The 21,863-nt window shown below is 42.8% G+C and overlaps 1 protein-coding gene across 2 annotated transcripts in view; it reads left to right on the top strand.

Annotated features, from left to right (window-relative positions):
* TAB3 (TGF-beta activated kinase 1 (MAP3K7) binding protein 3) overlaps positions 1-9,827 on the top strand; it is a 91,123-nt gene extending 81,296 nt beyond the window's left edge. For both annotated transcript variants that reach the window (XM_077296687.1, XM_077296688.1), the window contains exons 5-8: positions 3,331-3,424; positions 4,371-4,460; positions 4,904-5,005; positions 8,242-9,827. In XM_077296687.1, the coding sequence (XP_077152802.1) occupies positions 3,331-3,424; positions 4,371-4,460; positions 4,904-5,005; positions 8,242-8,381 (426 nt within the window). In that variant the 3' untranslated portion in view covers positions 8,382-9,827. The remainder of the gene's footprint in view (positions 1-3,330; positions 3,425-4,370; positions 4,461-4,903; positions 5,006-8,241) is intronic.
* Positions 9,828-21,863: the final 12,036 nt, after the last annotated feature.

Below are 21,863 nucleotides of genomic sequence, written 5' to 3'. Positions count from 1 at the left end.
GTGTCTGTATGGAGCATCTTATGGGGCCATAATCAACGTTTGTGCAGCACTATATGGGGCAAGTGTCTGTATGGAGCATCTTGTGGGGCCATAACGTTTGTGCAGCACTGTATGGGGCAAGTGTCTGTATGGAGCATCTTATGGGGCCATAATCAACGTTTGTGCAGCACTATATGGGGCAAGTGTCTGTATGGAGCATCTTGTGGGGCCATAACGTTTGTGCAGCACTATATGGGGCAAGTGTCTGTATGGAGCATCTTGTGGGGCCATAACGTTTGTGCAGCACTGTATGGGGCAAGTGTCTGTATGGAGCATCTTATGGGGCCATAATCAACGTTTGTGCAGCACTATATGGGGCAAGTGTCTGTATGGAGCATCTTGTGGGGCCATAACGTTTGTGCAGCACTATATGGGGCAAGTGTCTGTATGGAGCATCTTGTGGGGCCATAACGTTTGTGCAGCACTGTATGGGGCAAGTGTCTGTATGGAGCATCTTATGGGGCCATAACGTTTGTGCAGCACTATATGGGGCAAGTGTCTGTATAGAGCATCTTATGGGGCCATAACGTTTCTGCAGCACTATAACGGGGCAAGTGTCTGTATGAAGCATCTTATGGGGCCATAACGTAACGTTTGTGCAGCACTGTATGGGTCAAGTGTCTGTATGGGGCCATAACGTTTGTGCAGCACTATATGGGGCAAATATCTTTATGGAGCATCTTATGGGGCCATAATCAACATTTGTGCAGCATTTTATTGAGCAAATGTGTCTATGGAGCATCTTATGGGGCCATTATTAACCTTTATGCAGGATTATATGGGGCAAATTTTAATATGGAGCATCTTATGGGGCCATCATAAACTGTATGGAGCATTATATGGGGCTCCTGATTCAATATGGATATTCAAAAACACTTAACCTACTGATTTCTCAATTAATTTTACTTTTATTGGTATCTATCTTTACTTTTGACATTTACCGGTAGCTGCTGCATTTCCCACCCTAGGCTTATACTCGAGTCATTGAGTTTTCCCAGTTTTTTGTGGCAAAATTAGGGGGGTCGGCGTATACTAAAGTATATACGGTATATGTACATACTGCAAAAAAAAAACAAACAAAAAAAACAATCCTTCTGCAGGCAGGTGCCAGCTGTGGCACCTGTGCTGCAGCATAATCACGTTTAGTGTCCTGATAATAACTGTGCTTGATGTTAGTAAGATAGAAAAAAAAATGTTGAAATGGAGCCCGCGCACTAGCAGCTATGGGTGTATATAGCTGCGATCTTATAGTTGCCACTGCGCATGTGCCGGCGACGTTATCTTGGAGGAGGAAATATTTTTTTTCTTCTCCAGCAAGATGTCGCCGGCGCATGCGCAGTGGCAGCTATCTGATCTCCTATATACACCAATAGCTGCTACTGCCCGGGCGCCATTTTAAAATTGATTTTTTTTTCTATCTTAAAGGGAACCTGTCACCCCCCAAAATGGAAGTTGAGCTAAGCCCACCGGCATCAGAGGCTTATCTACAGCATTCTGTAATGCTGCAGATAAGCGCCCGATGTATCCTGAAAGATGAGAAAGCTGCGGTCCTGTCCGATGGGCGTCACGGTCCGCTCCAGCTCCTCCCATCTTCTTACGATGGCATCCTCTTCTTGTCTTCACGGTGCGGCTCTGGCGCAGGCGTAGTTTGTCTGCCCTGTTGAGGGGAGAGCAAAGTACTTCAGTGGGCAGGCGCCGGGAAAGGTCAGAGAGGCCTCAACAGGGCAGACAATGTACGACTGCGCCGGAGCCGCAGTGTGAAGACAAGAGGACGCCATCCTTTGAAGATGGGAGGCCCCGGACCTCGACACCCATCGGATCGGACCGCCCGCCCAGGTGAGTATAATATAACCTCTTTTTCTCATCTTTCAGGATACATCGGGGGCTTATCTACAGCATTATAGAATGCTGTAGATAATCCCCTGATGCCGGTGGGCTTAGCTCACCTTCGATTTTGGGGGTGACAGGTTCCCTTTAATAACATCAAGCACATTTATTATTTGGACAATAAACATACGATTATGCTGCAGCACAGGTTCCATGGCCGGCACCTGCCTGCAGAAGGGTTTTTTTTCTTCAGGATGTGCAGGTATTCATTAACTAGGGGGCAGGTCAATGAGGGATCAGTGACCTGTTAGCAGTCTGCATTATGAATAGCTAATCAGAGCACCACATGAAGACCCCCCCACAGCCCTGCCCGGGGCATGAGCATATCATTAACTCAAAACTGAAAATAGAGATTAAACTAGAACCACAAGACGGATTTCATCAACCAAGGTATCATTGTAATCAGTATAACGGTGCCGGCCTGACACTGTCTGTAGGTTTCTGTGCACAATCCTGCTGACAGGTTCACTTTAATATGTGCCAAAATGGTGCAGAAAGTCTGCGACATCAAAAGCTCATTGTGGGAATGTAGTCTTAACCACACAATTAAGTTTAATATTCCATAAGATAGCAGGAATATGTCAATAATTGCTTTGCAGAAAGGGGGGCTGGAAGGTTTAAATAGCTGCTTCCTGAGAACCCCAGCCTGCTCACACCCCTCGCACCCTTTTTTTTTTTTTTTTTTTTAAGATCTTCTCTTTAGTCAGTGTAGTCGTATTTGGGCTTCTTTTTTTGTTTTTTTAAGTTTGAAGTTGTTGTTAGTACTATTTTGGGTTCTATATAATTTGATATCTTTTTAAGAGGGTTGCTAAATAAGCTGCAATTATGCCATTGGGTTTCAGATTGTTTACTTTAGAGAAAATACAGGTTAAGAGAAGATTACTCTGGGGTTTGTATCCAGACAAGAGAGTAGTCCCCTATAGGTATTTCATTGTGGCACTTAAAGGGTTAAATGATCAGACTTTCTTGGCCTCCCATCATTGCCCAGTGATCAGCCTCAGGCAATAGAGGATCTGGAATGTGCAACACACAGCTCTGTAGACTTCTGTAGCCCCAAAATATAAAGGCTGTGCTTCTGACGTGTTCTCCAGAGCATCTGCCCTAAAAGCATGATGGGGTGCTCATTAAGAGGTTGGTTGTTCGAGATGAGCGAATGTGCTCGAATATGGAGTGTTCCCAGCATGCTCGTGTGCCAAGTGTCTTCGACGTGCTCGAAAAATATGCTGGATTCCCTGCAGCTGTTCGACACGTGCAGAGATTGCCTAATAGTGGCGGGACATGCAGCCACATTATTCGAGCCCGCCAGGATAACACCCTATAGGAGCATGTTCGCTCATCACTAATAGTTACCTCTGCTTTGTTTCTTCCCACTTGCTGTACTTATGTTGTTATCCATCCTCTCAGCCAGAAGAGATGACCAGACTGAGGAGCCTGAATAGGCAGCTCCAAATCAATATAGACTGTACACTGAAAGAAGTTGACGTGCTGCAGTCCAGAGGTAACGTGAAAGAGCTCATACGTGGGAGTAATTGGGACATACATGTGTTTGAGTCAACAAAGCTTGTGGTTTTAAGTTTTCTTTTTTTTTTTTTTTTAAATGTATGTCGAGGAAAAATTAATTTTCAAAAAAGCTGCAGGAAATTTGTCGTGATTATCCCTTAAGTACTGTCTGCATGTAAAATCTGGTAATATCCTGCGTTTCATAGACTTGTTTTATTTGAAGTGTAGTTGATATTGAAGTGATCTCCAAGGCCCTTCTGCGAAAGCTTCCATCTCTTTGTATAATCTTTCTCTCGCTTGCTGTTACCCGCAAGTTAAAAGATTAGTTTAGGATGACCAGGGTGTACAATATGTGTATACAATTAAAGAGGATTACGCCCAAAGCTGTTAAAATGGCCACATATTACTAAATCGGAAGAGAAAGTTTATTTTTTTTAATTAGCAGCCATATTAAGTTTTGGGCAGTAATCCTCTTTAATTGGAGAAAGTTTGGTAATTATGCTTCTTTTCTTATATTTACCTACGGAGAGTGTAATTTTTATGTTTTGATTAGACGGGAACAGGAAGTGCTTATTTATTGATTGTCATATTTGGATTAGCTTCTCTGCTAATCTTTGCTACTGACTAAACATGCTGACAAAATGACAGTTTGTTGCCACTGTTTTTTTAGAGTTGTTTGTGGGGAGGTTAGAAAAAAAAAAATATCCCAAAATGTTAAAACAAGGAACAATCTCGGTTTTCAGGTTCCGCTCCCGTTCTTACATTTCTGTTAACAAATCACATGTATGCAAGAGACTAAATTACAAGCAGTTTTTAGATGGATTTTTTAAAAGAGATCTGTTTCAAAATAAACACCTAACAAAATCCATACTTGTATACTATTAGTCCATTGATTCTTAAAATGCAATGGTTTTCTTTTTTCTTTTTTTTTTTTTTAAACATAGGAGTGGGAAAACTTGATGCAAAGGCAATGAGCAACTTCTATGATAACATAGCTCCTGGTCCTGCTGTACCTCCCAACTCCTGTAAAAAAGGTATGTTATTTTAAGATTAAAATTATACTTTTAAGTTAAACATTAAAGAGATTGCAATAAAAGTAGATCTTAACCTAATATTGCCTGAATAGTAAAATTAACTAGTGATGAGCGAATATGTTATTCGTTACTCTGGTTTCTCTGAGCTTGCTCAGGTGGTCTCCGAGTATTTTGGCGTGCTCGGAGATTTAGTTTATGTGGACGCAGCTGCATGATTTGCGGCCGCTAGACAGCTTGAATACGTGTGGGGGTTGCTTAACAAACAAGGCAATCCTTGCAAGCACGCCGAAATACTCGGAGACCACCCAAGAATGCTTGGAGAAATCCGAGTAACGAGCATACTCCCTCATCACTAAAATTAACCCATTTGCCTGTGTGTTTAAGCTTATGTTTAGACACTAGATTTTTTAAAGTGCTTTTTGTTATTTTGTTTTCATTTTAAGAATCCTCTGAATCTTCATCAGGAGAGCGAAAAGCTAGAAGAATAAGTGTGACCACAAAAGTTGAGCCACCTGATATTCCTAATCCAAGTGCTGTAGACATTGGTATGTATTCCATTTTGAATACTATTTTCTTATGTATAGTGCCTTTTTGAAATGCAGCACTCTGTGCATGTAGCATAGTTCTCACTTTACAGGATGTCCTCACAGGTCTTATTAGCTGCATGTTATTTCCATTAAAAAGTAACATGCCAAAATTGTCTTTCAAATTTCCTGCTCAAGGTAAGTCATCTAAGATGTGGTGTAAACTTAGAGAACCTGACATCTGATACATGCTACCTGATCCATGGGCAGCATATATCGGGTACTGGCTGAACAAACTCAGCCAGCCATGTTTAACTCTGAAAGGCTGTGGCTTTTCAGAGAAAAGCCTACTTTAATAACCAATACGCGCTCATAAGCAGGTGTCTTTCAATCTGGGCCAGTGGGCGGGGAAAAGCCTCTGGTGATCCGCCTGTCCAATTAGTCTGCAGCACTACTTTGTCCCTGGTGGCTTTTAACCCCTTTTTCACCTTAGATGTATGGTTGCGTCTAAGGTGGGCTCCCTCTGTTTGCTGCGTGCTCCAGTGGTGAGCCTGCACCTTTTCCGGCACATGTCAGCTGACTTGAACAGCTGACATGTGCCCCTAACAGCCCCTAATTGCAATCCACCAGCGGCTGTTAACACCTTAAATGCCTCTGTCAATCTGACAGCGGCATTTAACATGCTCGCGCCAGAAGCGCGTCACTAATCCCACCCATCAGATCCCATGTCACATGACCGCGGGTCCTCAATTGGTTGGCATGACAACCCGGAGTCTGCAACAGACCCTTGTGGTTGTCATTGCCGGATATCTATGAGCGCCGCGCAGCGGTCGACGTTCATGGCAAGTGAGCATTTTAGCTACATAGAGCAGGGCTTCCGCCCTGCCCTGTGTAGCACAAGCGAGCAGAAGATTGCAACTTCTAGTCTCCCTGAAGCAGTAAAAAGTAAAACAAAAAAATAAGTTTTAAAAATATTAAAATACAAAAGTTCAAATCACCCCCTATTTGCCCCATTCAAAATAAAACAATAAAGAAAAAAATAATAAACATTTGGTATCTCTGCGTCCAGAATCGCCTGAACTATCAATATATAAAAAGAATTAATCCGATTGGTAAGCGGCATAGCGAGAGAAGTCAAAATGCCAGAATCGCTTTTTTTTAAAATGCAATAACAGGCGATCAAAAGATCATTTCTACACAAAGATGGTATCACTAAAAATGTCAGCTCAGCGGGCAAAAATTAAGCCCTCACCCAGCCCCAGATCACAAAAAATGGAGATGCTACAGGTCTTGGAAAATGGCAGCTTTATTTATTTTTTTTTAAGAAACTTTAGATTTTTTTTCACCATTTAAATAAAAAAGAAACCTATACATGTTTTGTATCTATGCACTCTTAATCATCTGGAGAATCATAATGGCAGGTCAGTTTTAGCATTTACCGAACATGGTAAACTAGCAAAACAGAATCTAATGTGGAATTGCACTTTTTTTTGCAATTTCACCGCATTTTAAATTTTGTTCCCTTCACACTAAGCGACTTTGCAGCGAGAACGACGACGATCCGTGACGTTGCAGCGTCCTGGATAGCGATCTCGTTGTGTTTGACACGCAGCAGCGATCTGGATCCCGCTGTGATATCGCTGGTCGGAGCTAGAAGTCCAGAACTTTATTTAGTCGCTGATCACCCGCTGTCATCGCTGGATCGGTGTGTGTGGCACCGATCCAGCGATGTGTTCACTTGTAACCAGGGTAAATATCGGGTTACTAAGCGCAGGGCCGCGCTTAGTAACCCGATATTTACCCTGGTTACCGTTGTAAAAGTAAAAAAAAACACTACATACTCACCTTCTGATGTCTGTCACGTCCCCCGCCGGCGGCTTCCCTGCACTGAATGTGTCAGCGCCGGCCGGCCGTAAAGCAGAGCACAGCGGTGACGTCACCGCTGTGCTCTGCTTTCCGGCCAGCCGGCGCTTACACAGTGCAGAGAAGCACAGCGCCGGGGGACAGACACTGGAATGTAAGTATGTAGTGTTTTTTTATTTTTACATTTACACTGGTAACCAGGGTAAACATCGGGTTACTAAGCGCGGCCCTGCTTTTAGTAACCCGATGTTTACCCTGGTTACCAGTGAAGACATCGCTGAATCGGCGTCACACACGCCAATTCAGCGATGTCTACGGGAGATCCAGCGACGAAATAAAGTTCTGGCCTTTCTGCTCCGACCAACGATGGCACAGCAGGATCCTGATCGCTGCTGCCTGTCAAACTCAACGATATCGCTAGCCAGGACGCTGCAACGTCACGGATCGCTAGCGATATCGTTCAGTGTGAAGGTACCTTTTGTTCACCTGCAGTACTGCTTATCTTCATCTGCTATATAGCCTGCTGCTCCCTGTTCACCAGGTTGTCAGCTAAGTGCTAGCGTGTAAAGGGTAAATTAAGCTAACTGTCCTCCAGAAGTCTGTCCATGCCTGACATGTCGGGAGTATTAAGGAAAATGAATATTCACTGCTCCCCACGCCCATAGTCCTGCTCACATCTCCGTGCCGGCTTCAGTGCAGAGAGGTGGACGAGATTATGGGCACAGGAAGAACTGCATATTCATCATCTTTAATTGCAGGCACACGTGTCGGCCTCAGCGCCGGCTCCTGCCTCCTGTGACCCGCTGCTTTGCCGCATCCGACCCCCAGCCACAGCCAGGTACATCTGGACTATGACACACACCCACTTTCCTCCAAAACATTTTGGGAAAAAAAATGCAGCATTTCAGAGTCGTATGTACCTGGCTGAGTTGTGAGTTGATTCAGCCAGTGCCTGATGCTTGTCGCCCCTGTATTGGGCAGCATGTATCCGCTGTAAGATTCTCTTTATTTTACACCAACTAACTAACTTTGAGCCAGAAATTTGTACCACAATTTTGTGGATTCATATATAATCTGCAGCAGAATCCCAAGTAAACAAATGTATTCAGGTTTAATTGCTGGGGTTTTTTTCTCCTTTTTGAAGTCAGTGGAGAAAATCTCCAAACGATCTAACATGCTGTGGATTTAAAATTCTGCTCCACAGAAAATGTACACAACATATGTATTCGTTTTTTGAAATGTTGTGTACTTGCCTACTACTCTAATTTACTGAGAATATTACCTGTGCAAATTTTCACCATGTCTTAATTTTTTTTAAGGAAAACAGCGTAATAAAGTTTTTGTATATTGTCGTGTTTACATTTACATTATCACATTGTCTATCTGTTTTCCAGTTAATCGAAATAGGTCCAGTCCGAGACCAGCAAGAGATGAAGATTTTGAGGGGTCTCCATGGAACTGCAATAGCTGTACTTTTCTCAATCACCCGGCACTAAACCGCTGTGAGCAGTGTGAGATGCCGCGGTTCACCTGAGCTCGCTGCCCACTGCTTCACTTTGCTTGAAGTTTTTATCAAGATACTACTATCTAGCATGCACAAGAAAGTAAGGGACCTTACTCTTAAGTTAATCCGCAAGCTGAGCCCAGCTCCAGTGCTGCAGTTGGAGACACATTGGTCACAAGTTATATTAATGAGTGGCAGGACAGTTTTGTTGGTGATCCACCAAAACCCTCTCTGCAGTTTTGTGCATACATGATGGAGGTTTCAAAATGCTGGTCATTTGGTTTCTTCTCCAGAAGATGACATAATGGAGGGGCACATGGGGATGGAGATTTGTAGATCAATTAATTGGATTTATGGAGATGGAATGATCAAGAAATATTCTTTCTGCTTCCCAGCATTATCCTACTGAATGAAAACTTTGGCAGGGAGCAGGTGTTGGAGTGTAAAATATCCTATAAAGCATATTCACAGGACATAATTGCTGCTTTTTTTCAGGGTAATTAAGTCAATCCAAGCTGAAAAATGCTGTTCTAAAATGTTGTTGGTGAAAAGAAATCAAGGTTTTAGCCTTATCTTTGTAGAGCACATTATCTGATGTGATGATGCAGTCCTTCCCCCCCCCCCCCCCCCCTCTTATTTCTTTTTTTCTATCTTCGTCTACGTTGTGTCAGGCAAGATATGTCCTCAAACTACTGGTTATGTTCACAATTTTAATATATACCAAGCTGAAGATGGAAATATTACTGCATGTATAAAGTCTGTATTCCTATTGAAGTGATTCCCCAAAGCTGTTAGGCACATTAACTGTGACCATCTTGTATGATTATTCACGGCACCTCTGCCAAGCGCTGATTTACGTTCTTTGAAATCTATACACTAATATATATCTATATATTGTATATTTATCAGCAGTTGAGAGCAAGAAGTAAATAGTCCACCTAATCCTGATGTGTACTACAGCATTATTTTATCTGTTCTCTGGAATGTGATATTTCACAAGAAAAGTGGACCTGTGGTGTATGTGCGTATGGATACACATTCTGTCTCTTCCATTGTCCACGTCTTTTCCTTATTCACCCTAACCTTCTGTTAAGCTTCCATTTTTTGTGAAAATTGCTTGATGTTTACAGCAAAGAAGGTACTTTGTGCCCTCGATGGACCCACTTGACTTTAATGAAAATAAAATGCCAGACTCAAAATAGCTGTGTTATTTGCACATTGTTAACAAGCCTACTTATAAAAAGTGAGGGCAGATTTAGAAATGTTGTACACTGCATAAGATTTTTGTTTGTTTTTTTCATTAAGGTATTTTTAATTTTCTTTTCTTTTTTTGTTAGTACAAAATACATGGGAAAAATATCTGGGTGAAAAAATTCATATTGGTACTTTTAATGCATCTAAAATCCTGTATTGTCAAGGTGATTGGTTTGCATCATGCAAGTGGCTGACAAAATAAAGCACCTAATACTTTTGTGAGATGAAAGAATTTGAGTTTTCCCTATCGCCCTATGACAGTAGCTGTGGAGAGGCTGCCTCCTCTGCCTCTGGACTGGAGACTACAGGTTTAGGCTGTAGCAGGTTTAGTTTTCTTAACACCTTAATCCCTTAGTGACGGAGCCAAATTTTTGAAATCTGACCAGTGTCACTTTATGTGGTAATAATTCCGGAATACTTCAACAAATCCCAGTGATTTTGAGACTGTTTTTTCATGACACATTATTCTTTATGATAATCGTAAATGTAGGTCGATATGTTTTGTTTATTTATAAAAAATATCAGAAATTTGAGAAAAATTTTACAAATTTGCAAATGTCACACTTTGAATGATTTTCCCTTTAATCCAGATAGTCATACCACAGCAAAGCATTAATAAATAATATTTCCCACATGTCTGCTTTACATCAGCACCATTTGTAAAATGTTATTATATTTTGTTAGCATTTTAGGAGGTTTAAAAATGTAGCAGTAATTTTTCATTTTTTCAAGAAAATTTACAAAATTTATTTTTTTAGGGACCTATCTATGTTTAAAGTGCCTTTAGTGGTTTGATATATTGGGAAACCCCCAAAAGTTATACCATTTTAAAAAGAGCACCCCCTGACATATTGAAAACTGCTGTCAGGTATTATATTAACCCTTCAAGTGCTTTTCAGGAATTAATGCAAAGTGGCATGACAGAAATGAAAAATAATAAACAATATGGTTATTCTCACCTTCCGACTGCCTCCGATCTCCTCAGCGGCGCTCCCGGTATGTTCCATTCCCAGGGATGCTTTGCGCGAAGGACCTTTGTGACGTCACGGTCACGTGACCGCGACATCATCTCAGGTGATTTGCGCAATGCATCCCTGGGAACGGAAGCTGCCACGTGCACCGCTGAGAGGAGGGAGGACTCTAGGGGCCATCAGAAGGTAAGTATATCCCTATTTTTTATTTTAAGTCTTTTTTTTTTTTTTTTACAGGAATATTGTACCCAGGGCCTGAAGGAGAGTCTCCTCTCCTCCAAACCTTGGGGACCGTCCGCACATGAAGTTCTCACTTTACGCATGGTGGGCATAGCCACATGCGTAAAGTGTGCGTAGCCACGTGCGTAAAGTGAGCGTTTCAATGCAATCCTATGGCGGCGGAAGTGCCGTGATTCTGCAGAAATAATGAACATGCTGCGGATTTTACAGCTATGCGGTTCTGCAGCGGGAAAATCTGCAGCATTGGCACAGCAACTGCGGAATCCCATAGGATTGCATGGGAATGCGTTTTTAAGCGTTTCCGCTGAGGCAGAAAACGCGGCGGAAAAGCATTAAAAACGCAACGTGGGCACACAGCCTAACTGTCAAAAAGTTTTTTCTAATATCTAATCCGTGTCTCCTCCCATTCAGTTTTATCCCATTGCTTCTAGTCTTTCCTTGTGCAAATGAGAATATAGATGATCCTTCTACAATGTGACAGCCCTTGAGATATTTGTAGACAAGCTATTAAGTCTCCTTTCAGTCTTCTTTTTTGCAAGCTAAACATTCCTATACATATGGCGAACACCGTATAAAAAAAAATCGCTTTCTTATCATACTGACAAAAAAAATGTTAATTCCCTACTAGGGCATAACATAAAAGTCTGATTATAAATTAATTTGGGCATTCGCTGTAGAGATTACACCAGTCATCAGATGACAAAAAATGAATAAAAAGCGATCAAAGTCATATGTAGACAAACCGTCCCACAAAAAAAAAAAAAGTTTTAATATGGCTCATTTGGCAAAAAAAAATAATAATTTACAGCTCCGAATGCGACAATGCAAAAAAAAATTCATTTTTGTAAAATTATTGTTTTTAGTCTGTAAAAAGCAGCAAATCATTAAAAAAATGGTATCACTGAATCATGCTGACCCCAAGAATAAAATCATCATCACTTGTACCACACAAGGAACCGTGTAAAAAAAAATAAAATAAATAAAACTAGTTCTTGACCTGCTGTTGATTTGTTCATTCTGCCTCCCAAAGATCGCAGTAAGGCTTGGCCCACATTTCCTGCTCTGTGTCGGAGGTTTATTAACCAGTGTGCGCTGCACTAAGAACTTCTGGCTTATCAGTTCACCTCAGACCGAGCCAAAGTGTCCTTCATCATGTCACATCTATCTGGTGAGGCTCTAGCATTGCTCAATCCTCTGTGGGAGAGAGGGGATCCGTTAGTGTCACCTACAGTCCTTCTTGGAAGCAGTCTGTGAGGTCTTTGACGAGCCTGGCCACGTTTCTTCTGCAGCCTCTTCTCTGCTCCGGTTACACTAAGTAAGGTAACCTCTCTGGGGCCAGTATGCAGTCCATTTTCGTACCTTGTCTTCCAAACTCACTTGGAACAATGAGGCTCTGGTGGCATCCTTCTGGGAAGGCCTCTCTGGGCGAATCAAGGATCAACTGGCTGGTCGGGTGATACCCATCTCTCTGGATGACCTGGGGTCCCTGGCAAACCGAACTGACTTTAGGTTTTGGGAGCAGACCAAAGCGGTTAACCGCAAGGGGAGATCGGTACGCTTGGCTCCCACCTTTCCATGACTGATCATTAAGCAAGTTCCTGCTGCAACTTCTTTCCTTGAATCCTTGCAGATTGAACAGGTGAAGTTATCCATGCTCCACAAAGAGGTTTATTGTGCTGAAAGAACATGCTTCTACTGAGGCAGCTCCGATAATATTATTCGATCCTGCTCCGAGAGACCGGAAAAGCCAGTGCCTAGGGTCGGTTGGAGAGGCTACCCCGGGCAAGACTTCTTCCTCTCCATCGTTGACCCTGACTGTATCGGTCTCGTGCTTCAAAGGGTCTTTGGTTGAGTTTGCCACTTGGAGTCAGTCTCCGCGGACAATTTTGTTCTGGCTGTAGTCGAGTGGTATAAGATCACGATCCTACGTTTCCTGAATCTTTTGGTGATTTCTTCAGTGGATGGAAAGCCTCTTCCCGAAACCATCCAGTTCATAACTGAGTCCTTGGAGCTTCAGGTGGGGATGCTACATTCTGAGATTTCTCTTCATGTGCTGTCTGGTCTCTCTTATCCTCTGCTTCTAGGTCTCCTATGGCTGCAAAAACACAAACCTTTTCTGGACTAGAGGTCTGGAGAAGTACTCTGTTGGGGTTCAGGTTGTCACAAAAAGTGCCTTGCTCCCGTTCGTCCTGTCTGGTCTCCTACTTTTTCTAATTTGCCTGGCATGCCTGCGGCATATTGCAGACGTCTTTGACAAGAAAGAGGCTGAGACCTTTCCAATTTATAGGCCGTATGACTGCCTGCGTGGTGCAACACCTCCAGGAGGCCGAATCTATCCCCTGTCCCAGGCAGAGACTAGTGCTATGTCCGAGTATATAGAAAAGAACCTTGCTAGGGGATTTATCCGAAAATCCTCCTCTCTGGCCGGAGCTGGGTTTTGTGAAGAAGGCTGGTTTTCTGTGACCATGCATTGACTATAGGGGCCTTAACCAAATCACGGTAAAAAATAAGTACCTCCTACCTCTGATCACCGCGATGTCCATTAATAGTATTGCGTTATGTTTTTTGGATTCTATAATGCCACAGCTGTCTTCCAAAAACTGGTGAACGACATCTTCCAGGACCTTCTATATTCGTGTGTGGTAGAATACCTAGACGACATCTTGGTATTCTGTCAACACACAGGAGGGACGTTCGCCAGGTTCTGCTAAGGTTAAGAACTAAATGGGTCTATGCCAAATATGAGAAGTGCATCTCCGAAAAGTCCTCGCTTCTGTGTTTTGGATACATGGTTTCTAAGACCGGTCTGAAAATGGATCCTGAGAAGGTATCTGCCATCCTGAAGTGGTCACACGGTCTTAAGGCTATCCAGCGGTTTCTCGGGTTTGCAAATTTTTACCAATTTTTTTTCCTCAGTTTTCATTCCAAACTATTCTCATTTCTGCCCGGACTCGCAAAGGGGCAAATCCTAAGGAATGGACACCAGAAGCAGAAGATGCCTTAGTATCCCTCAAGCTGGCATTCTTCTCTGCACCTGCGCTGCATCGCCCAAACCATAACAAGCAGTTCTTCCTGGAGATGGATGCATCTGCCACAGGGGCTGGAGATGTCCTTACTCAGAAATCTTCATCCGGTCACAGGGTGTCCTATGGCTTCTTCTCTGCACCAGAATGTAATTACTCTATTGGCGATGGAAAACTGCTCATGATGATGCTGGCTCTGGAGGAGTGGCAATACTTGCTGGAAGAAGCGTTGCACCCTGTGGTAATATACACTAACCACAAGAATCTTGCTTATCTGTAGTCCGCACAGTGTCTTAACCCTCATCAAGCTAGGTGGTTTTTGTTCTTTGCTCACTTCAACTTCACTCTCCATTTTCAGCCGGCTGATTAAAAACTTTAAAGTGGATGCATTCTCCAGGTCCTTCCATGCCTACGACCAGGAGGAGGAGCATCATCATCAAGCCCTCCCAAAATAATCAGGGTTGCTCCACTGGACTTATCTCGTCTTCCCACCGGTAAGACTTGTGTGGCTAAACCTGACAGGAAGCGGGTTCTTCTCTGGGGTTATTCATCTAACGTGGAGGGCCATTTCGGACAGCAGATGACAACTCTCATTATCTTTCAGCACTGTTGGTGGCCAACCCTGCGCACATATTGTGAATTTCGTCTCTGCTTGTCCTTTGTGTGCCTGTAATAAGACTTGCAAACAGCTTCCGACCAGTCAGTTGCTTCCCTTGCCTGTGTCGTCTTTCCCCTGGCAGCACAGCTCCATTGATTTCATCACGGATCTGCCAGTGTCCGCTGGGAGTACTTTCATCTGGGTGATGGTGGTGGATTGTTTACCCCACTATATGGTCTTCCATCTGCGCCAGTACTGGCAAAATAATGTATTCTTCAGATTTTTCACCTCCATGGTCTACCACTTCACATAGTCTCTGATAGAGGTGTTCACTTTACCTCTCGTTTCTGGAGGGCCACCTGTAAGCTACAGGATTTTACTTTGGATTTCTCCTACCATCCTCTTTCCTATTGGCAAGTGAAACGAGTCAATCCGATTCTAACGAATATTCTCCGGCACTGTTAATGCTCACCACAGTGTCTGGGCTGAGCTCCTGCCTTAGGCTCAATTCTCTTACAGTAACCACGTGAGCGAGTCTTCTGCCAAATCTCCGTTCTTGTGGTCTACGGTCCACACCCAAAAGTCCCGTTTCCTGTGACTGTCACCTTCAGTGTTCCAGCTGCCGATTCCCTCATCAGGAACTTTTCTGAAATCTTGGAGGACCCCAAATCATCCTTAGTGAAATCCTCCAATTGGATGAAATGACACGTGGATAAGAGACGTCTGAATTTGCTTCTGTTTCATCCTGAAAATAATGTCTGGCTATCATCTAAGTATATCGTCTTAAGATACCGTCCTATAAATTTGGACCTTGCTTCATCAGTCCCTTCGAGGTGTTGAAACAAATTAATCCAGTAGCCTACAAACTCAAACTTGTATCTCAGCCTGCTGCACCTGCCAATGCTCACCTCAAGGGCAGCCAGTCCGGTTGCACCAGGCAGTGCTCACTTCAGCGACAGCCGGTCCGGTTGCGCCCGGCCATGCTCATCTCTGTCAGCCGGTCCTGTATGCATCTGTGATTGCTGTCCTCTTAATCTGCCTGCATCTGTTGAACATTTGATCGGTCCGTCCCATCTACCCATTCCTAAGGGTCAGCTGTCATCTACCCAAGTCAGTCCTAGAATAGCACCTAGACGACCTCCCTTGTCTCTCCTTGGATCTCTGTGTCGTTAGCTGCTGCATATCTGTGGTCAGATTGGGTGAGGTTCCTAGTGACTCCCTTCAGGTCTTCCTTGGGCTTCAGCATAGTGGTTCCACCACCCAGCCTGTTACAGTAAATTTCCTACAGAAGGGAAAATGTGCTGAAAAAGATTCCAGAGTTCGTAAAACAAACCACAAAATAAAGGATTAAGTATGCTCTGTAAGATAATATGCCCTCTACTAAGTACAAAGAAACACAAGATACAGTGGGGAAAAAAGTATTTAGTCAGCCACCAATTGTTCAAGTTCGCCCACTTAAAGAGATAAGAGGCCTGTAATGGATATCATAGGTAGACCACAACTGAGTGTCAAAATGAGAAAACAAATCCAGAAAATCACCTTGTCTGATTTGGCAAGATTTATTTTGCAATTTATGGTGGAAAATAAGTATTTGGTCACCTAAAAACATGCAAGATTTCTGGCTCTCACAGACCTGTAACTTCTTTAAGAGCTTTCTCTGCCCCCACTCATTACCTGTTGAACATAAAGATCCATAGAGCAACTATTAAGGTGCATATTGAATCAAGAAGTGTTAGGCTTTTAAAACGTTATAACTTTATTAATATACAAAAACTACACACAATAAAACACAAAGTAAAACAATGCCTCATCAACTTGAAAAAAATTTTTTTGAAAACTTTTAAAATATTATGGCAGAAAAATGCAGAAAAATTCAAAGGCTAGCAGGAGCAAACGGTAATAATGAAATTTCTATAGTTAAATTTGATCTGACTCAATAGTTCAATATAGTATGGTTACATAGTTGGGTAAATACCGCTAGAATTGATCATGTCCTTTAATAGTATTTAATGTAATAGAAATATATTGCAACACCTTATCAGTACACTAATAACCGAGCTTTCAATATTATGAAGTTTAAAAGGTTCTTACAGGACAGCTACAGTTACTCAATTTTGTAACATATAAAAATGAACTAACACAGTAATTGTGCTCAGCAACACCATATTAAGTCAGAGCACTATGCATAGATTTCAGCAGTAGGTTTCTGAAAAACAAATGCAGACAAGCCGGCCTTTAAGTCACACAATGCAATGCAATCTACATGTGCACCTATAAGGCAGCAGCTAAATTCCTTTAATATACATCATAACAACAACGAACACCACTGAATTCAAGGCGTCACCTAGCCAATGTAAAATAAGTCTTGCAAAGACAAGATCCGCTGCTAATCAGTAAATAGCATATGCGAATGGAAAAGATAAACAAAAACTACAAAAATACATATTACCTGGCAGTATAATGCGATGCTATGCTTCCTGCTGCCAGCCACGTAAGGCACACCAGTCTCTGCCTAACCCCGACACGTGTTTCGCAACAGCTTCCTCTTGGGGGCGTCCCCAAGAGGAAGCTGTTGCGAAACACGTGTCGGGGTTAGGCAGAGACTGGTGTGCCTTACGTGGCTGGCAGCAGGAAGCATAGCATCGCATTATACTGCCAGGTAATATGTATTTTTGTAGTTTTTGTTTATCTTTTCCATTCGCATATGCTATTTACTGATTAGCAGCGGATCTTGTCTTTGCAAGACTTATTTTACATTGGCTAGGTGACGCCTTGAATTCAGTGGTGTTCGTTGTTGTTATGATGTATATTAAAGGAATTTAGCTGCTGCCTTATAGGTGCACATGTAGATTGCATTGCATTGTGTGACTTAAAGGCCGGCTTGTCTGCATTTGTTTTTCAGAAACCTACTGCTGAAATCTATGCATAGTGCTCTGACTTAATATGGTGTTGCTGAGCACAATTACTGTGTTAGTTCATTTTTATATGTTACAAAATTGAGTAACTGTAGCTGTCCTGTAAGAACCTTTTAAACTTCATAATATTGAAAGCTCGGTTATTAGTGTACTGATAAGGTGTTGCAATATATTTCTATTACATTAAATACTATTAAAGGACATGTCACATGATCAATTCTAGCGGTATTTACCCAACTATGTAACCATACTATATTGAACTATTGAGTCAGATCAAATTTAACTATAGAAATTTCATTATTACCGTTTGCTCCTGCTAGCCTTTGAATTTTTCTGCATTTTTCTGCCTTTTTCTGCCATAATATTTTAAAATTTTTCAAAAAAATTTTTTCAAGTTGATGAGGCATTGTTTTACTTTGTGTTTTATTGTGTGTAGTTTTTGTATATTAATAAAGTTATAACGTTTTAAAAGCCTAACACTTCTTGATTCAATATGCACCTTAATAGTTGCTCTATGGATCTTTATGTTCAACAGTTGATTGGAGTGTAGCCCATCCCGTGGCTTGGTGAGATGGGTTTGGGTCATATGTTTATATACCCCACTCATTACCTGTAGTAATGGAACCTGTTTGAACTTATCAGTATAAAAGACACCTGTCCACAACCTCAAACAGTCACACTCCAAACTCCACTATGGTGAAGACGAAAGAGCTGTCGAAGGACACCAGAAACAAAATTGTAGCCCTGCACCCTGCTGGGAAGACTGAATCTGCAATAGGCAAGCAGCTTGGTTTGATTTTAACCCCTATCTGACCTTGGACGGGATCGTACGTCCAAGGTCAGATCCCCCGCTTTGATGCAGGGCTCCGGCAGTGAGCCCGCATCAAAGCCGGGACATATTAGCTGTTTTGAACGGCTGACATGTGCCCGCAATAGCGGCGGGTGAAGTTGCGATTCACCCGCCGCTATTAACTAATTAAATGCCGCTGTCAAACGCTGACAGCGGCATTTAACCGGCTCTTCCGGCCGGAAATGATCGCATCGCTGACCCCGTCACATGATCGGGGGTCAGCGATGCATCAGAATGGTAACCATAGAGGTTCTTGAGACCTCTATGGTTACTGATGCCGGCCTGCTGTGAGCACCCCCCCGTGGTCAGCACTCATAGCAAGCCTGCATTTCTGCTGCATAGCAGAATAACGGACGATCAAAATAATGTATCTGCACCAAAATGGTATCCTTAAAAACGTCAGCTCGGCACGCAAAAAATAAGCCCTCACCTGACCCCAGATCATGAAAACTGGAGACCCTACGGGTATCGGAAAATGGCGCAATTTTTATTTTTTAATTTTTTTTTAGCAAAGTTAGATAAAAGAGAACTTAGACATGTTAGGTGTCTATGAACTCATAAGGACGTGGAGAATCATAATTTTAGCATTTAGTGAACCTAGTAAAAAAGCCAAACAAAAAACATAAATTTGCAATTTCACCGCACTTGGAATTTTGTTCCCGTTTTCTAGTACATGACATGCTAAAACCAATGATGTCATTCAAAAGTACAACTTGTTTTGCAAAAAATAAGCCCTCACATGGCCATATTGCCAGAAAAATACAAAAGTTATGGCTCTGGGAAGGAGGGGAGCGAAAACCGAACACGGAAAATCCCAAGGTCATGAACGGGTTAAATCAACTGTGGGAGCAATAATATGAAAATGGAAGACATACAAGACCACTGATAATCTCCCTCAATCTGGTGCTCCATGCAAGCTCTCACCCCATGGGGTCAAAATGATCACAAGAACGGTGAGCAAAAATTCGAGAACCACACAGGGGGACCTAGTGAATGGCCTGCATAGAGCTGGGACCACTGTGATAAAGGCTACCATCAGTAACACACTACGCCACCAGGGACCAGATCCTGCAGTCTCTGACGTGTCCCCCTGCTTAAGCCAGTACATGTCCAGGCCTGTCCGTTTGCTGGAGAGCATTTGGATTATCCAAGAGAGTATTGGGAGAATGTCATATTGTCTGATGAAACCAAAGTAGAACTGTTTGGTAGAAACAAAACTCGTCGTGTTTGGAGGAGACAATGCTGAGGTGTATCCAAAGAACACCGTACCTACTGTGAAGCATGGGGTTAGCAACATCATGCTTTGGGGCTGTTTCTCTGCAAAGGGACCCATGGCGACTGATCTGTGTACATGAAAGAATGAATGGGGCCATGTATGGTGAGATTTTGAGTGCAAACCTTCCATCAGCAAGGGCATTGAAGATGAAACATGGATGGGTCTTTCAGCATGATTATGATCCCAAGCACACCACCAGGGCAACAAAGTAGTGGCTTCATAAGAAGCATATGAAGGTCCTGAAGTGGCCTAGCCTGTCTCCAGAACTGAACCCCATAGAAAACCTTTGGAGGGAGTTGAAAGTCCGTGTTGCCCAGCGACAGGCCCAAAACATCACTGCTCTAGAAGAGATCTGCGTGGAGGAATGGGCCAACATACCACCAACAGTGTACCAACCTTGTGAAGACTTACAGAAAATGTTTGACCTCTGTCATTGCCAACAAAGGATATATAATAAAATATTGAGATGAACTTTTGTTAATGACCAAATACTTATTTTCCACCATAGCTTGAAATATAAGTCTTGCCAAATCAGACGAGGTGATTTTTCGGGATTTGTTTTCTCAATTTTGACTCTCATAGTTGTGGTCTACCTATGATGTCAATTACAGGCCTCTCTCATCTTTTTAAGTGGGAGAACTTGAACAATTGGTGTCTGACTAAATACTTCTTTCCCCACTGTATCTTGTGCTTCTTTGTACTTAGTAGACGGCATATTATCTTACAGCGCATACTTAATCCTTTATTTTGTGGTTTGTTTTACGAACTCTGGAATCTTTTTCAGCACATTTTCCCTTCTGTAGGAAATTTACTGTAACAGGCTGGGTGGTGGAACCACTATGCTGAAGTCCAAGGAAGACCTGAAGGGAGTCACTAGGAGCATCACCCAATCTGACCACAGATATGCAGCAGCTAACGACACCGAGATCCAAAGAGAGACAAGGGAGGTCGTCTAGGTGCTACTCTAGGACTGACCTTGGGTAGTTGACAGCTGACCCTTAGGAATGGGTAGCTGGGGCGGACTAAATATTTTTTTTTCCCACTGTACAAACATTGTATTTATAAATGCATAGAGAGAGTGTGCATATATAATATATATATACGCACACACACACAGTGTATAAGGTTGTGTGAAGTAGTGTGTGCCCCCTTCCTGATTTCCTATTCTTTTGCATGTTTGTCCCATTTAAAGGGAATCTCACCCCAAAATTCGCCTATAAGCTAAGGCCACCGGCATCAGGGGCTTATCTACAGCATTCTGTAATGCTGTATATAATCCCCTGATGTAACCTGAAAGAGAAGAAAAACAAGTTAGATTATACTCACCCAGGGGCGGTCTCGGTCCGGTCCGATGGGCGTCGCTGTCTGGATCCAGCGCCTCCCATCTTCATACGATCATGTCGTTTTCTTCCTGCCAAGGCTCCTGTGCAGGCGTACTTTATCTGCCCTGTTGAGGGCAGAGCAAAGTACTGCAGTGTGCAGGCGCCGGGCCTCTCTGACCTTTCCCGGCGCTTGTGCACAGCAGCACTTTGCCCTGCCCTCAACAGGGCACATAAAGTACGTCTGCGCAGGAGCCGTGGCAGGAAAAAAAGAGGACATCATCGTATGAAGATGGGAGGCGCTGGACCCGGACCGCAACGCCCATCGGACCAGACCGCATCGGGACCGCCCCTGGGTGAGTATAATGTAACCTGTTTTTCTTCTCTTTCAGGTTACATCGGGGGCTTATCTACAGCATTACATAATGCTGTAGATAAGCCTCTGATGCCGGTGACCTTAGCTTATAGGCAAATTTTGGGGTGATAGATTCCCTCTAAATGTTTCACATCACCAAACAAATGAAAATATTAGACAAAGATAACACAAGTAAGCACAAATTCAGTTTTGAGATGTAGGTCTTTATTATTAAGGGAAAAAAATCCAAACCTACGCAGCCCTGTGTGAAAAAGTGATTTCCCCCTAAACCTAATAACTAGTTGAGCCACCCTTACCAGCAACAAGTGCAATAAAGCATTTGCAATAATTGGCAATGAGTCTTTTACAAAACTCTGGAGGAATTTTGGTCCACTCATCTTTGCAGAATTGTAATTGAGCCACATTGGAGGGTTTCCAAGCATGAACTGCCTTTTTAAGGTCACAGCACAGCATCTTAATCGGATAAAGGTCAGGACTTTGACTAGGCCACTGCAAAGACTTAATTTTGTTTTTCTTATGCCATTCAGATGTGGACTTGCTGGTGTGTTTTGGATCATTGTCCTTCTGCATAACCCAAGTGCGCTTCAGTTCACTTCAGTGAGGTCATGAACAGATGGCTGGATTTTCTCCTTCAGGATTTTTTGGTAGACCGCAAAACTCATGGTTCCATTTACCACAGCAAGTCTTCCA

Source organism: Ranitomeya variabilis, chromosome 3 (assembly GCF_051348905.1).
Source record: "Ranitomeya variabilis isolate aRanVar5 chromosome 3, aRanVar5.hap1, whole genome shotgun sequence".
Taxonomy (NCBI): Eukaryota; Metazoa; Chordata; class Amphibia; order Anura; family Dendrobatidae; genus Ranitomeya; species Ranitomeya variabilis.
Note: the sequence above shows the minus strand (reverse complement) of the source record. Positions and strands in the feature narration are given on the sequence as shown.